The sequence below is a fragment of the Mauremys reevesii genome, linkage group 18 (genome assembly GCF_016161935.1).
Source record: "Mauremys reevesii isolate NIE-2019 linkage group 18, ASM1616193v1, whole genome shotgun sequence".
In the NCBI taxonomy this organism is placed as follows: Eukaryota; Metazoa; Chordata; order Testudines; family Geoemydidae; genus Mauremys; species Mauremys reevesii.
In genome coordinates, this window is record NC_052640.1 from 11,606,756 (window position 1) to 11,624,191 (window position 17,436).

Consider the following 17,436-nt stretch of genomic DNA (forward strand, 5'->3'; position numbering starts at 1 on the left):
TTGAGACTGTCTAGTTCATCTGCACTGGGCAATGCCCTGCGACTGCCAGGCAGATTAATTTGAGGGCAAGGTGAAAGCAACAGCTACAGGGTGCCAGTCTCATCTCACTCTCCAAGGGTTTGTTTGCATGGTTCATTGGTCATCGAGATGAGCACATTGATTCAGCCCTTTTTTGGGGGAGGGGGGTTAGATGTTTACATCAGGGATGCTATTGCATAAGGGCCAAATTCTGCCCACAAAAGTAACAGCAGTTTATGGAGATCCACATCGGACGGGACAGGTTAGTGAAAGAAATCTGCTAGCCTTTGGGGTTAAAGAGTTTCAGCTGGTATCTAATGCAATGAATCATCCCTTCACACTGACAGGAACACAATGTTCTGCACTACCTATTCACATCTGGTGTTGTCTGATGCATCAGTGATGAGGTAACAAACCCTACATGCGTGGGTGTTTATACTTTTAGAATGTAACACGGGCTATGAAACGTCACCTCTCACTACTCTCCCTCTTAGATGCTATATTCAACCAGACTGCTCTTGATGTGTGTTCCTGAGGCTTAACTCTTTGAGACTGCAATTAGAACTGACTGGGAAGGATTGCAACTGCTTTTGGGATAATTGAGGAATTCAAAAAAAAATTGTCTAAAAGGACAGATGTAAAAATAGGAAACAGAAAAGTAAAAAAAAAAGACAAAACTAAGGAAGGAACAAGGAACAACCACACACACAGAAACACACAGAATGGGTCTAGACAGTCTAGGAAGGAGGGGGATCTAGGATCTAAAAGGATTATAGGCTAAATATGAGTCAATATGTGATGCTGTGATGAAAAAAAAAAAAAAAGCAGATGATGCATGGATTGGTGTATTGTATGTGTGAGTTCAGAGAGTCATTCTTCTCTTCTTCTCTGCGCTGCCTAGGCCTCAACTGGGGTAGTGTGTCCAGTCTCTTCCAGTTCTGATTTCAAGAAAGATGTGAGAAATTGAGAGAGCAAGAAAGAAGAATGGTCTGAGGTCTTGATGAATGATGAATGAAGGATGAGAGAAAGATTGTTTTTGTTGTTTGGGAAAGAGAGAGAGAGAGGACATGATAGCAGTTTTCAGGTATCTTAGAGACAGACAAAGAAGCAATGGAGGTAAAGCAGCAAGCAGCAGGTTTAGGTTGGACAAAGGAAAAAGTTCCACTGTCAGGGTGGTTAAACAGGTGGAATAAACTGCCTGGAGGTTGCAGAATTTCCATCTCTTAGAATGGAGATATTTAAGAGTACAAATGACAAATGTCTATCAGACAGGTTGGTACAGAGTTAGAGTCAGAGTCTGGGGGGGCAGGGGCTCTACGATGATGAGGTCCCTCTCTCCCCCCCCCATCTATATCTCTCTATGGTTTATGGTCAGAGTATCATTCAACAACATCTGGTCTGAGATTCTGGTCACGGTTTATATTATATTAATGTATTATTTATTTTTGGTAAAATAATTTTTTAATCAATTATGTAAGCTTTAGATTTAATAGATTTCATTCACATCAGATTCCCTGTACAGATATGATGTTCTAGGTGCTTGTAAGCACATCAGTAGACAGAATTATAGATTGTTATTAGACATAGTTATGAGACATATTAGACATTATGGCTGTTCCTTCAAAAGTTTACAACTGAACATTGACTTGATAATGTTTTGAAACTTTACTATGCAGAAGAAAAATGTTGCTTTCTCTTTTCTTTAGCAGTTTACTTTTAACACAATACTGTACTGTATTTGCTTTCCCCCCCTTAAATAACCTACAAACCTAATGGACTCTACAATAATTGATTAACTTTTTATTAATCAGTTATTAACCCTTTATAAAGTGTTTATAAATGGAACTTTAATATGAAAGGTGATCTACCTTTTAAAACCCTTTTTTCCTCCCTAAATGATTTGCAACCAAGCCACTCTATATGACAGGGTGTAGGAAAGACCTTGCCTTACCCTGTTGTTCTCTGCAACCCGCTGGGCAGCTTCTCTCGCCATGGCTTTAGCAACAGTGTTCGGGATGGGTGTGCCTTGCGGCTGAGGGAGTATTCGATTAGGCGAGGGAGACCTCCTTCCCTGAAGCGGGCTTTGAAAGTTGGGGGCAGGAGGCTCCAATGTGTGTCCATGAATGGGGGATGCTGAACGAGTCTGCTCCCACGACTCATCCATTTTTAAACGTGGACCTAAATGTTCATCTTTGGTATCTGGGGCCCCGGCACTTGCTAATGGCTTCGATTTGGGAGCAGTCCGAGGGTGAGGGATTGGAGGCACCAATAGGTCAGGTGGAATGGCAGCAATGCAAGAGTCCACAGATTCCCCTTGTGCAGAAAGTGTTCTCACGGTAACTTCCTTAGCTTCTACATTCCGTATTCTCATTAGCTCCACGAAGGTGTTCTCTGCTGTTGGAAAGATCACCTCTGCCACCTGAACATATAAACATGCATCTTAAAAGTGTGAAAAGACATTTCCTCCCATCGCCACCATGAAAGGCTTCCTATGCTCTTGCAAAGTGTTGCCTGTTGGCTGCAATAATCAGCACTGCAGGGCTGTATTGATTCGCACCAATCAGCTGTAACACTTCAGCTAGGCTTGTCTGAACAGCTATGTCTTCCTGATGAGTTTACATACAGGAACTCCATAGCCAACTTACAAACCAGGCAAATAATGAAGTGACAAAATAGCTACAGTGAAACCCAGAACAACTCGGCAAACCATGAACTGCTGCCTTTACCTGTTAAGCTAACTGCACATCTATAGCTGCTGACCACTGTAACAAGCAAAAGAAAGCTTACCCTTTGGCCTTTTGCATAAACACCATAGCCAGTAACATTTGCTCCGTTGGAGGTCCCTGCGGATGTAAGGGTTGGTGGTTTCCAGGACACCTGTAAAGTAGCTGGTGTGGACCCAGCCTGTATGGTAATATCTTGAGGTGGAGCTGGAGGACCTAGAAGAACAAAAGCCTTGTTTACCATTCAATTATTTTACATTTCATGCTTTAAACTAGACAGACCACTTCAAGGTCCGCTGTGATTCTTGAGGACTGCGGACTTTTTATCACCCTGTCTGCATATAGGGAAGATACATTTTCATACATAACAGGGCTAATTGTCCTCGCACCTTGAACTGTGGGAAAGGTTTGTATTGAGTTCATTAGCCAGACATGCTTCCTTGCTTTTTTTTAAATAATAATTAGGAAAATATATGGGTCAAATCCATCACTTTTAATTTGGGTCCATGATTCTCAAAGCACTTTAACAAAGGAGAGCTAAGAAGGGAAAACTAGAGCACTGAGATGTGATGAGACTTACCCAGATCCCAGAGCAGGTCAGTCATGGAGCCATGAATTGAACCTAGGATCTGCTGCCTCTCAGCCTAGTGACCTACCTACCAGACCCTGCTCCCTCTAGGTTATTTTAATCACAAAATGGAAAGGGAAATACATTGTTTCTCATCCTGTACTTACCTTTCCCCTAGCTCTTGTACAAGTGCTTCAATTCTTTTGAATGTGGGGAGAGGTAAATATAAAAGGTGGTGGGAGAATTGTCAAGGAGACACATTAGTGTGTATGGAAACCTGTTACAACTGGCAACAGACTACCTCGGGCCATGCCTTTGAGACACAGATCAGTACAGAACACTGATTGCTGGGAGCTGATTTTGAAATTTCAAAGCACCACCAGTAGAAGCAGCACATGAGGAGGAGGTGCTGGTGGTAGAAAATGAACCAGGCTCCCTGCAGATCAGAATTTTCTTGAGATATTTGCTAAATACAACAAAATTACAATGAAACAGACCCATTTCAGCAGTGCTCTGAACCAGTGAGGCTGATACACAGCTGTTTCCTTATCTCACCCCACCTTACCCCTCGCAAGATCAGCAGTAAACTAGTGTTAGTTTAATTACCAGCAGAAACAACTGGCCCAGGTGATTGACACTAGTGTTTGTGGTACAGTAGAGCCTCGGCATTAGGAACACCTTGGGAATGGGGGTTGTTTGTAACTCTGAAATGTTCGTAACTCCGAACAAAACGTTATGGGTCTTCCTTCAAAAGTTTACAACTGAACATTGACTTAATAAAGTTTTGAAACGTTACTATGCAGAAGAAAAATGTTGCTCTCTCTTTTCTTTAGCAGTTTACACTAACACTGTACTGTATTTGCCTTATTATTATTTTTTTTTTGGTCTCTACTGCTGCCTGATTGCATACTTCCAGTTCTAAATGAGGTGTGCAGTTCACCGGTCAGTTCATAACTCTGGTGTTCTTAACTCTGAGGTTCTACTGTACATTATAACATGTCCTTTGTTCTGCATCAGTGATACCTGGAAGGCTGCTGCAAGGAAGGGCTGGGATAGTGCCTATATTAGACACCATCTTACTGCAAATATTACTGATTTCTTTTCTGCTTAGTGAGTATTGTGGGAGGGCTGTGAGGGAGGAAGACAGGAAAACACTTCAAACCAGCTATTGCATGAAATTCAGAAGCACCATGCACTGTATCAGATCGCGTCTTGCTGAGAAAAATACAACATGGGGGTCCTTTGCCTGCAGAAATCCCTTGAGTAATACACCTTACAGGACACAGCTCCCTTTGAAAAATAATATATGTGCTACTTACTGTCATTTTTATTATGCAGAGAATTACTTTTAATATTACCTGCCATTTTGGACACAATCGTGGTTTCATTTGTAGAGAAAACAATAACAGCGGTGAATGCAGAAATCCAGAAGAAAGCTTGTGTCAAGAGACACACAGAATGCCAGTCAAATCCAAGGACATGGGGCTATGGCTTTATAAAGGATGGGATAGCTTACGGCTGGGGACAGACTGTAATTTCCCCTTGTGAAAGGCTGTGTATTGGAGGGGCCAAAGGGAAGGGCAGAGGATGAAAGGGGCAGGCTGAATACTGCTGTTTGCTTTCCCTGAGTTCAAGGGAAACGTTAACACACTCCATGCCCAGAAGGAGGCGTTACTGGATTGGGGCTTGACCCCTCTACCCGCCACACTGAGTGGAGCTGTTGCTACACCTCAAAAAGCAGGTGTAAGATCCGCCCCTGAGCAGTCTTCCACAGAAGCATTCTGCCTACCCAAATGCCTCCAGCCTCCAAGGTAAAATCAGCTCCACAACTTCCCACTCCTCAGCTTGACTGTGAGACAGTCAAAGGGCCACATTCTCATTCACACTGTGCAAAGGGGCCATAAAAGTCAGCATAACCTTAATCCATTCCACCAGCCTGGCGTGAAGGGGGCCTCAGTGTAAATGAGAATTAGGCTCAAAGCCTCCACGCTGCACTGGAAAACCAAATTAAACCAAAACTCAGCCTTTTAAGGCATTGAAAATACATTAACCTACTAGCATGTTCAGTACATCCCTAATTCAAACCCATTATTGAACCTACTATAAATAGCCCTGTCTTGGCTGGAAACCCAAAGTAAAAATATCTTGGAGATTATTAGTTCATGTATATTTCATGTAGCCTGTTGTGTTAATTTAACTGTCAAATCCTAGTAAGTTTAGCACGTTAAAAAGCTTTCAAAGCGGGGGTGACCTGCGGCCACCCCCATCTTTCTGGAATTGCTGGTGGAGGACACAGCTGAGCAGTTGCAGATTTCTTTTTTTTGACATAGAACTTAACACAACCCATTTCAATTCATCTATCAAGGGCAACACAAGAACCAACACATATTGTTACTGTGGGCATTAGTTTTTAGAGAAAAGAAAATGATGAAGCTGTAAACTAGGTAAAACATGGGTCTTGGGAAGCTGGCAAGAAGCCAATAGGGCCATCGATGTTACCAAGTTCTATCCTCTAAGGACATCAGTACACACTGTAGCCATTTCGTTACAGTTCAGGCCATTATACGCAGAAGGGGGCTTTGCTTAGGTAAGGTCAGAAGGAACTAAACAGCCCCTCATCTCACTCCCATTCCTGTAAAAATAAATGTGGCGTGATCCATGCTGTGTCTTTTCTCCTGTGTTTTTGGTTAGCAAGGTGGTTCTCAGACTATAACGGGGCTTGCTTGCAGTGCTCCTGTGAGCAAAGTCCAAGTGCAAGCCAACCTTACAGTTCGCGGGAAACCACGGCTGAGTAGAGGAGAGGGGAATAGGAAATTTTTTCGCTGAAAGATGCAGTGACTATTTCAGCTCCTCCAGTGCAAGTCAATTCCTTACGGCTCAGCCAGCAAGGCAAAGGAGAGCTGTCCAGTTTTCATGTCGGTCCATCACAACCCAAAGAATCTCTTGAGACTTGTACTAATTCATAGCAAAGGATCTCTCCATGCAGACGGCAGTCAGTCATGAAACCTGAGTTTTAAATGACCACTTTGTAGGGCTTTGTTTTTAACTGTAAGTATAATCATAAGTGCTGTGTTTGCAAAAGGCTGAGGAACATGTGGTTTATGAGAGTGTCATCTCAGCAAAGTATATTTAATAACCTCACAGGCCCTAATACAAACACCACAGAATTTGCACCTCCAGGATATTATTTTAAGAGGTGCATTTATAACTCCACAAGAAGTTTGTGTGAAATGGGGGTACCCAGCACATGAAAATCAGGCACCACCTCAGTGCATAAGACATTAAACTGGTTCCAGCAGACTGGTGGGAATGAGTCAGCCAAATCAATCCGGAGTATGGATGAGTTGGTGGATGAGCAACTTTTAAAACCGAAGGGCTCATGTGGCAGGTAACAGACATCAAGACTCGACTACAGCAGGTTGCACGTTTTGAGTTTTCCGTGGCCCTCATTCAGCAAAGTACTTAAACCTCTGGCTAACTTTAGCATGTCTGTAATCCAAGATTTCAAAAGGATTACGCTCATGCTTAAAGTTAAGCATATCCCTATGGCTGTGTCTACACTACAAAGTGTGGTAATCTGACATTCTGTCAGCTTACAAAAGTCAACAGCTGCATGGCGCTTGAGCCCATGCACTTGGCAGCTTGCACTGATGCTGCACAGCACCTCACAATAACTTGTTGCATCAACAGAAGATGTGGTGCATCATGGGTAGGTATCCTAGTCCGGTGCAATGACTTGTGAGAGATTTTTGCAGAGCTTTGTAGGATACCAGCAATTCACCCAGGGATTTATGGAAACTGGGGGTGAAGTTCCCACAATGCCACTTTCTCCATCCCATCATATTTATTCAAGCCCATCATTTTTGTGCCTTTTTAAAACTTTCCAGTTTCATGAACTGCTTTTTATCCTTGCTATCTCTCTGGACTTTGCACAGCTTAGTGCAAGTCTCATGTTTGTTGCTAGTACAGGAAATATGATTCCCCTGTATCTGCAGAACTTCAACAACTACCATTACAACCAGTGATCTGGTGATGAAGACGAGTTGCCAGAAGACAAGGAATGGATGATGGAGCCAGCGAATAAAAGTGTCATGTTGTTGGGGGCATTCACAGATTAATTCCACATAGTGGACAGGTGCTTCTGGGTCCAAGAAATGAGCACTGAGTGATGGGATCACATGATAATGCAGATTTGGGATGATGAGCAGAGGTTGCAGAACTTCCAGATGTGAAAGGCCAAATTCCTGGATCTGTGTGCCGAGCTTGCCCCAGCTCTCCAGCGCAGGGACACCAGAAAGAGAGCTGCATTGACAGAGGGAAAGCAAGCAGTGATCACGCTGGATTGCTATCAGTCAGCAGTTTGAAAATCCACACTGGGAACCGTTGTCATTCAAATGTGCAAGGCCAGTAAGCATCTTCTGTTGCACACAAGTGTGACTCTTAACAGTTGGCAGGAGATAGCAGAAGGGGATTTGAGGCAATGGGGTTCCTGACTGTAGTGGGATGATAGACAGGGTGCATATCCTTAATCTAGAACCAACCCATCTTGCCAGCAAGTACATAAACCACAAGGGATATTTTCCATGGTTATGCAAGTGCTAGTGGATCACCAGGGATGCTTCACTGATATTTAATGTGGGTGATCAGGGAAAGTGCATGACGCTTGCAGTAACTTCAGAAACTTACTGAATAAGCATCTTGGTTTGTTTCCGATTTAAAACTGTTGCATTATTTTTAAAAGCAGCAAAGAGTCCTGTGGCACCTTATAGACTAACAGACGTTTTGGAGCATGAGCTTTCGTGGGTGAATACCCACTTCGTCGGATGCACGTCTGTTAGTCTATAAGGTGCCACAGGACTCTTTGCTGCTTTTACAGATCCAGACTAACACAGCTACCCCTCTGATACTTGCATTATTTTTGCAGTTCTCTTTTTATTTCCATTGCAGTTTATGCTACAGTTTCACCTTCTTGTCAAAATAGAAAAATCAATTAAATTAATACTTTTTCAAGGTCTTTGCAAAGGGAGAAGGTGAAAAGTACAGGAAACAAAATATCCTCGATTCCCATAGCAGATATTTCTTCCTAGTTCAAGGCAGCAAGTGGCTAGCTTATGCTGCATCATGTGTGTTTGTGTACGAGTCCTCATACAAATGTCTAATTCCTTTTAAAATCCAGCTAAACCTTTGGCGTCAGTGTCAGCTTGTGGCAGTGAGTCCCACCAGTTGATTATGTGTTGTGTATAAAAAAATAATAAACCAAAAGCAACACCACTATTTCCTTTTGTTTGTTTTAAATAACCTTTCAGTTTCATGGGCTACCTCCTGTTCTTGTATTAAAAGAAAGGGTAGATAGGAATGACCAATTTATCTCCTCTATATCAATCATCATTCTGGATACCTCTATCATGTCACCTCTTTACTGTCTCCTCTCTAGATTAAACAGTTCCAATCTTTTCAATCTCTTCTCACGTGGACATCTTTCCAAATGTCTAGTTGTTTTCCACTGTCCATCTCTGGATATCTTCACTATCACAGATATTTCCTTGGTCTTGTTTCCCTCTCTGCCAACCCTTCCAATCTCATTCAGAATTTTGTCCTTCCCTATTAATTAAATGACAACTTTCTTTAGCCACTAATTGAATTACACAATAATAACTAAAAGTGATGAAAATAGTGCTATTTTTTAAAACCAATGAACTGCTTCCTGAAGTTTTGACCAAACTAAATGGAGACTCAAAGCATAAAGAGTGGCTGAATTAAGCACAAGGCAATGTGTGCAACTTCTGCCTACACAGGAGCTTGTCAATCCAAAACAATTCAGCTAGTGCCCTGATAAAACCAATCGTTAATTATGCTTAGCCATGTCACACAGCTATTAAAGTACATGTACCACATTGTAATATCTTCAGAAGCTGGTTTCTTGAGTTTTTATACTGTACCTAATTTCATGTGAATGACTGATTACGCTAATAAATTCATTGCTAAAATTAAGAGCAGTTTTCCCTGGGAACATTTGTTACTGAGCAGTTCCATGGTCAGCATCAAAGCACTGTGGCAATTCATTTTAAGGAACAATGATGAGCATTCTGGGGCTTCTTTTATTTATTTTAACTTAACATCAACACTTTCAAAGAGCTTAATCCACTAAACAAAGGCACTAGGAGAGGAGATGAAACAATGGAATGATATAAAATACATATGGGTGACAACAAATATTTGCGGCAGGTGTTTACTGATCAGGACATGCCAGTGACTGAGGGATGGGTTAAAGCAGCAGATCGTAACTTTATTAAGTTAACACTGAGAAGGGGTGCTAGCTACCCCATCTCCTCCAATTCTCACATACCAGGCATTTATGTGAGCCCAATGGAGGAGTTACAGGGCTCTCATCATATAACTTATAACTCAGGATAGACTCTCCTGAGCCCACCCCGATGATTAAGGTTACTTTTCTGAATCCTCTCACCCTTTGCCTGGTGAGGGGGATAGAGGATACCAACGAGGGACCTTGGTCTGTGAAGATTTCAGGTCTCTCCTTCTCCCACAGGCTCAAGGTCCACCAACAAAATTCCAGGGGTCTTAGTTCTGGGAACTGGCCCTCTCGCCTTTCATCCGCACTGGACACTGGCTGCAAGTTGCGATGAACTAAACATTAACATAGATGACTAATGCCTAAATCCTACTCCTGTTTAACCTAACTGCACCTCCTAGATGCTGACAGGTGAAAAAACCCACCAGACCTCTGCCAGTTTGGCCCCAATAGAAAAATTCCTTCTTGAACCTAAAATAGGTGATTGGTCAGACCAGACATCCTAAAAACACAGTTCCTATACTACGATGACAGGGAGAGAGGTGGGGCAGGCAGCTAAAGAGGAGCAAGAGACTCCAAAAGATCCAGCCAAAGGTTTAAATTAAAAGGGGGGTGGGCACAAGGGAGAAAGGACCAATCAGTGTTTAAATTTAAGCACATGCTGAAGTGCTCTGGTGGACCAAGAACTAAAGATCAACCTTCGCAGCACTAAAGAGTCACTTAAAAAGCTGTTGATCAGATAAAAAGGATGTGTGTTTTCAAGTATTAATCATGCAAACATGTGACTTTTTGTGCTGTGAGCGGAAGCAGTGAGGGGCAGCCTCTCTTGGGCCTGTATTTTTAAGGCAGTTGCCCTCTACTGCTCTGGAACGTGGCTGGTCGCCTTGTTCAACCTGCTCAGAATTCACATAGCACTCCCCCCCCCTTTTTTTAGTACAAGTGGTTTTCTCTGGAGAGAGTACACACTACTGATCAGGGCAGGAGAGCGTGAGGCTTTCCAACCTTCAAAGAAAGTAACCCCATTTATTCACCAGTAGGCCCCTTTGAAGCCCTTTGGAAAATGCCAGCATGAAAGTTAACAGCTGCCTGTGGCCATTTATGCTGTGCTTCACTCTGCACTGTCTACTAAAGCTGACATTTGCTATGGCAACCACTAGACCCTGGGACACCTACTCACCCATATGCATCTTTCCTCAAAGCAGCACAATAACAATGTGCCCTTCAGACAAACTATCTTTATTACTTTCTCAGCATCTTTTAAAATAACCTTTGAAGTATGTTCCTTAACACGATAGATCATAAGGTTGTGGTTTAGGTGGGGGAACAGTCCAGGGTCACAGAGTAAATCTGTACATATAAGATGGTAAGAACAGCCCTATTAAGACATCAGATGTTCTTTCCATCCATGTTCGCCTTCTCCTCCTTTTACCTGGGGTTTAGAAGCAGGGAAACATGGTTGCTTACTTCTGATAATACCTGTAAGAGAAAAATATGGAACATGCTGTAATTTTAACTTCTATTTCTGACCCTTATTTCAAGACATATCTCCCTTTGTTTCAATATCTATAATGCTGAAATTCAAGAACCAAACTGTTAGCTGTGACAGATCCAGACTAACACGGCTACCGCGCTGATACTTGAAACTGTTAGTTGTTCATCATGAACAATTTTACTACACTGTGAAACAATCAGAAACTGATATGGATTTGCAACAATGCCCCTGGTTGGCTGGGCTGATAACCCTGGGGCACGTGGATCTCAAAGCATGAGCTTTTGCTGCCTGTTAGCTCCTATGCCATAGCTGCCTGAAATCACTCTACATGATCTAGCCACTAGGGGGAGACAAAGAGCTACCCGGGCTTAGAGCAGGGTACATAGTGTTGTCAGCACTGACTATAGTGAATATTTGGTGACCATTTTCACAAAAGACGTCTCTCAGGTGCGGAAGGGTTGGTAAATACTGATGAGGCCCCCTCGTCACTGACTGGCCTTATTCACGTAGCTGAAGTTGCGTATCTTAGATCGATTTCCCCCCGTAGTGTAGACCAGCCCTATGTCTGTGTTACCACCAGTAACGTCAATGGAATTTATGCACATGCGCAGAGGAGGGTTGGATGATGTCACACACTTAGAAGCAGAAATCCTACGCCAGTATGATGCCATGATATGGTCCACAGTATGTAACTCACTATGATAGTCAGCCAGGGAGGGGTCACGGCACCCAGATGTACTGATTCAGAGCATCACCTGGACAGCCTCTGCTGGCTCCTGTAGAGCAGAGGTTCCCCAGCTTTTTTGCTGCACCCCCTTTCTCCTTGGGAGTCACATAATCAGCCCATCTGGGGCACAAAGTGACTCAACAAGGGGAGCTGACAGCTCACATCCAAGGCGGTGGTAGGATCCAGCTGGCTCCATCCCTGAAGAAGCCCATGGCACAGCAGCATGGAACGGACTGGGGCTGGACTCCGCACCCTCTATTCCCCCTGCCCAGAGCCACTCGCTCCCATGGGCTCGGGAGGGTTTAAATTACATGAGGCTGCTGCTGGCCAGGTGTCTGGACCAGGGCAGGGCAGCAGCAGGGAGAGCCAGCAGGGAGCCCCCAGCAGTCAGGGAGGGAAAGAGGTGAAGAGCAGCACCTAGGATGGGCAAGACTGGGTTGTCCCAACCCCCACTGAGTACTGGGGTGACACTGTTCACTCTCCCTGCTGCCTGCCCTGCCTGAACAGCCCCTAGCTCCACCTTGCACCTCCTGTTAGCCTCCCCCGGCCCTGGCTGTGCACCACACAATTTAAAAAGCAGTGCAGTAGAGCCTATATACAAGTTTACATCTGCCAGTCCCCCTCCCCTCGCGCACAAGGCACAGGCAGCACTGCCACCTGCCCTCCCACAGCAGTGATTTCACATTCCAGCACAGCTGTCCCTGTGGGCGTAGGGGTGTGCATAGTACACCCCCTGCAGGAGGGTTGTGGGGGGCAGGAAATCAAGCCCAGTGTTTTTAGAAGTGACCAAAGAGTCCAAGTTATCTTTTATTTTACTCTTTACCAAAATGATTTAAAGCTGCATTTCTTACAACACAATTCATGCCTGGGCTGAGGATATTTTTGTGCAAAGTTATAAACCAATGCATTTTCAAAACAGTTGAGTTAAAATCCTATTACCTCCCTACTGGGCACTGCTATTATCCTGCATGTCTCCTTATACGTAAACCGCCTGAATGGGGGCGGGGAGGGAGACAGAATCGACTCCAGTTACTTTGCTGAAATCTTATCACAACAGGCAGCCAATCAAATCATAGAACAATATATGTCGTTGGACTGAAATTTCACTCACCATGCGCTACATGTAGTCCACCTCTCCTCTGAACTGCATATAAGGCAGTCAAGCCTCTGAAAGTCTGAGTAGATGAGAAGTTCTCTCCTTGCAAATGGCTCCTTTCAGTAGGTAGATGAACGAAGGAAAGCAACTGCATTGCAGTGCAGGTGGATTGTTGCCATTGTCTTTATTAGTGGTGTTCCTCACTGGGGAGCTGTTTGAATTCTTTCAGATATTGTTGGTGATGATCTCTGGATTGTGCCGCTGCTCACGTCACACATACCATCAATTCTGTGACCGTCCTTACAAACCATTTTGTGTTACATTATTTCAGCTTCATTTCTGAAATATTCCTTGGTCTCCTTCAGTTGCTGGGGCAAGTTTGATAACGTCGCTCAAACATTGGTAATCAAACACAGCATGAAATAACACAACCAACTACCCCTGGCTTTTTAAAGTCTGTCAGATTTATTAGCTTTAAACATTCAAGTTGTGTCTGTGGACAGGGCCCCAGACAGGAGTCAGGAGAGTTGAGTTCTACTCCCTGTGCTTCTGCTGACTAGCCGCGTGATCTTGGAAAACAGTTAGCATCTCTGTGCTTCAGTTTTCCCAATGGGAATAAAGATACTGACCTACCTTTGTAAAGTGCTTTCAGATCTACGGCTGAAAAGCACTACAGAAATATTATTAACTGTAAACAAAGAAAATGGCATGAAAATCGGTAGCTATTCACATTTCTATAGGTAGATCAATTAGAAACCCAGGGAGGTTATTCTGAGCAGGCTATGAACATGCAGCATACGGGAACACAGTACTTACAGGTTTAATGATGATGATAAACTTGGATGTCTCTAATTTGTGATCTGGCAGGGGTATCTTCCTGAAACACCCCAGTCTCTAGACAGAGGGGTGGACAATGCTGTAGTAGCTGGACAGGGATGAACTAGAAATGCCCTAAAAGGATTTTTCCATCTCTAATTTCTAGGATTCTATCAAATGATACATTGTCTACTACATTTTAATACTATGGGCTCTTAGGCCTCAATTAGCAAGACCACTAAGGTGAGCAAGTGTTACTTCATGTAAGAGTTGCAGAATCAGGCCTTAGGGTTAGGAAAATGTTGATGGACAAGACCCCTGTAATTCTAATATCACAAGAATTTTTCAATTACTAAGAGCTTTGTACCAATCTGAACCAGAGGTAGGTGCAGAAAACAGTTCAAATGTTATTATCCATTTTTTTAAATGACAATCTCTTTATTATCAGTTAGTATTTACTTCTCCTCCAATCCCTCACAGAAGTCATGGCACAAATAAATGCAGGATTATGCAACTTGGCATACGCCAATTATGCTAATTTACCACCCTTGGCAGTGAAGTATTTTTAGTATCATAATAGATATCTCATTAGAAAAGTGATTATCACACTGAGACACCAAGGTTCAGGAGCTTTGCTGCAAGCCACTCAGCTCTTGTTTGTTACTTAAGATGTGCGAAATGCATTTTCTTAATAAATGTCTGATTTTCATTTTCTAAAATCACAAATCAGTTAAAACCCATTAAGTTCAATGGAATCAGCCCAACTTTAGATCATTATTAATAGAAACCTCCTGACTTTTCAGTAGGTTGAGACTGAGAAATATGTGACAGTACACACAGTGTTCTAACAACAAAGGCAAACTACAGCCTTGCTGCAACTGAATCTACACAGGCAGCTCCAAATGCAGGAACATGGGCTATACTAGTAATTAATTACACAACAATGGGAAGGAATGCTTTATATTACTATTTTTGTGCATGAGGATGATTCAGAACTTAGACTCCGAAGGAGTTTTATTTGGACTAGTCTTGGTGCACCTGGCATTTCTAGAGCAATTGTAATTGCAAAGTTAAGGGACAGGAAAAAAAATATCAAACCTGCTGGCAATGTAGAAAATTCCACAAAGGCTTCCTTTTTTTCCCGTTGCTCCAGAGGAAGCTGCCAGGGCATCTGATGGGGCTTTGCCATGACCTTCACCTTGTAGGCCATGTTGGGCTTCAAATTAAAAAACTGGTACTTGTAGCTAGCAGACTTGACAATGTCGAACTCTTCTTCATTCAGAAAGATCACATGACTGTAATTACTATTGGTAGGAAGCCAGGACAGCTCAGCGGAAATCTGGGTTATGTTGTCCACCTTAAGATGAGAGGGCGCTACAATTACATCCTTCCCAACTAACAAAGTGCACAGTAGCTCATCTGAGTTACCCCTGCTCGTAATGCTCTGAACTGATATTCGGTATGTGCAAGTAGCAATGTTAAGTTTTTCTATAAGAGCTTTAGTTCTGCTTCCAAAGGACACATTCATCCGTATTTCTTTGTCAACCAGGACATTGTAGCTGTTAATGGTTCCCCATCCAGGTGGCACTACTGGTGGCTCCCAGCCCACAATAACACTTTTGGCTAGTTGTTTAATAAGGGTGATTTTTCTAGGATAAGGCACAATGTCTTCTCCAATTTCATCAATGTTCATATCAAGAGTTCCCGTGCCATTGTTGATTACACTGGACTCTATGTGACTCGGCGGATTGAGCTCCAATAGACTATCTCCTTCCAAAGCATGACCCGAATGGTTGATAAAATTCTGATCTTGCTCGCTGCCTACGGTGCTTGACAAACGGGACTCATTATCTTGAACGAAATCCACAAAGTTTGAAGGGACCAGTCCTCTTTGTCCATCTAGAAGTTCACCTGGTGAGACAGAACAACCCAAATATCATTAACAAAAGAACACTCCTCTCACACTACCAGCCACGCTGTCTTCTAGAAGACTCTCTCCTCTGGTAGTGTTGGGTTGAAGAAGTACATTAAATAATATGAAATACTGTAGATCAGTTTTATTAGGTGAAGATGAATTAAATCAAACTTATGCTATTGATTAAAATCCTGTTTCAAGGTATAAGCAGCCATATTTTGCATTGCAGGTCATTGTAAGGGGTTGCAAGGCACTGACAGGTCCCTGGTGAACAACGGGTTAACGGCAGCTCAGATGTCCTCCCTTCCCTGGCAGAGAGGTTCAGAAAAAGTGCCTAAAGAGGCTGATAGGGAAAGTCTGCTTTCTCAGACAGTGATCAAAGGACTAGGTTGAACTCCAAAGGTGGGGCGTTTTCTGTTCATGCTTTTTTTACTTTCTGCTTTTGCTCACTTTGCTCTCTTGCTACTGACATTATTCTTTAAGAAAAAGACCTCAGTGGTTGTAACTGTTTTGTTCTGCTGAGTTACTGATCCAGCTGACAGATCCAAGTGGTTATAAAACACAATAGAATACTGCTAATATCCATTCCCAAAATACACTCAGCCTGGAATCTGCACACTAAAGCAGGTAGCCTCTCCTCACCTTCCATCGAAGGTTCAATAGCAGTGTCCTTCACATTACAAAGACCCCCATTACTGTTACACAATTAAACCACGTGCTAACCACTTTCACTGAAGTCCATGAGAATCTCAGGCATACGACACAACCTAGGATTCAAGCAACATGAACAGGATTATTTGATCTCTCACATTGTGAAGTTGCTTTGAATTTATTATTTTGTGTCTTTCAGTAGCACTGAGCGGCCTCAGCTGAGATCAGGACCACGTGGCTCTAGGCATTGTAGAATTACACAAATAAGAGACGATCCTTGTCCAAAGGAGCTAAAAGTCCAAATAGACAAGACAGACAAAGGCTGTATTATCATCCCTATTTTAGAGATGAGTAAGTAAGGCACTGAGAGACTATGTGACATACCCCGAGTCACGCAGGGAGTCTGGGGCAGAGCCAGAAATTGAACCTAGGTCTCCTGAGTCCCAGTCCAGTGCCTTGACCACAAGGATTCATTTCAATGGGGACACTTGATGGCATGTGTAGTCATATTTGTATACGAGCATGTCTCAGCGATTGCTAATTGGATTTCATTAGTGAAATACCGCACATTGGCGGGTCTTCCTGAGTTCAAAATATGTATTAGCAAAAGTCTATAGTTTTCATTTAGGCCACCAAATAAATTGTTTTGTCACTAGCTAATATTGAGTTATTTGAGGTACAAATAAAGTTGATATTTTTAGACAATGAAATTACTTATCAACTGGTTTATCATTGTTAATCTTCATGAAACACATGCCCAGCCTTAAATGTAGGTATTAGGGAGCAAATTAAAAAGTGGGTCAGCATGTGTTGTCTCGTACATACCTTGCCATGGGTAGCAAAAATAAAAGAAACCAAGGCCCCAGTTCTGCAGGACACTTAATCATGTATATAATTTTCCTAATATGCAGTTCCTCTGTAGTCAATGAGTATGTCTACACAGCAATGTAAGCCGAGGGTTCAAACTAAGGCTCAAGCCTAACCTCCCTTCTGTCTACACACAAATCACACTAACCCAGGGCTCAGACCCTGGATCTCAAGGGGGTGGTGGGTCTGAGCCTGAGTCAAGCCAGTACTTAGAGTTCAAACCCTATTGCTTTGCAGTGTAGATGCAGCCCCA

General features: G+C 43.0%; 1 protein-coding gene across 1 annotated transcript in view; it reads right to left on the bottom strand.

Annotated features, from left to right (window-relative positions):
- LOC120386491 (RIMS-binding protein 2-like) overlaps positions 1-17,436 on the bottom strand; it is a 390,924-nt gene that overhangs the window by 34,876 nt on the left and 338,612 nt on the right. Inside the window, exons 24-26 of the mRNA XM_039505876.1 lie at positions 14,849-15,661; positions 2,806-2,957; positions 1,970-2,437 (exon numbers count right to left, since the gene is read on the bottom strand). Of these exons, the coding sequence (XP_039361810.1) occupies positions 1,970-2,437; positions 2,806-2,957; positions 14,849-15,661 (1,433 nt within the window). The remainder of the gene's footprint in view (positions 1-1,969; positions 2,438-2,805; positions 2,958-14,848; positions 15,662-17,436) is intronic.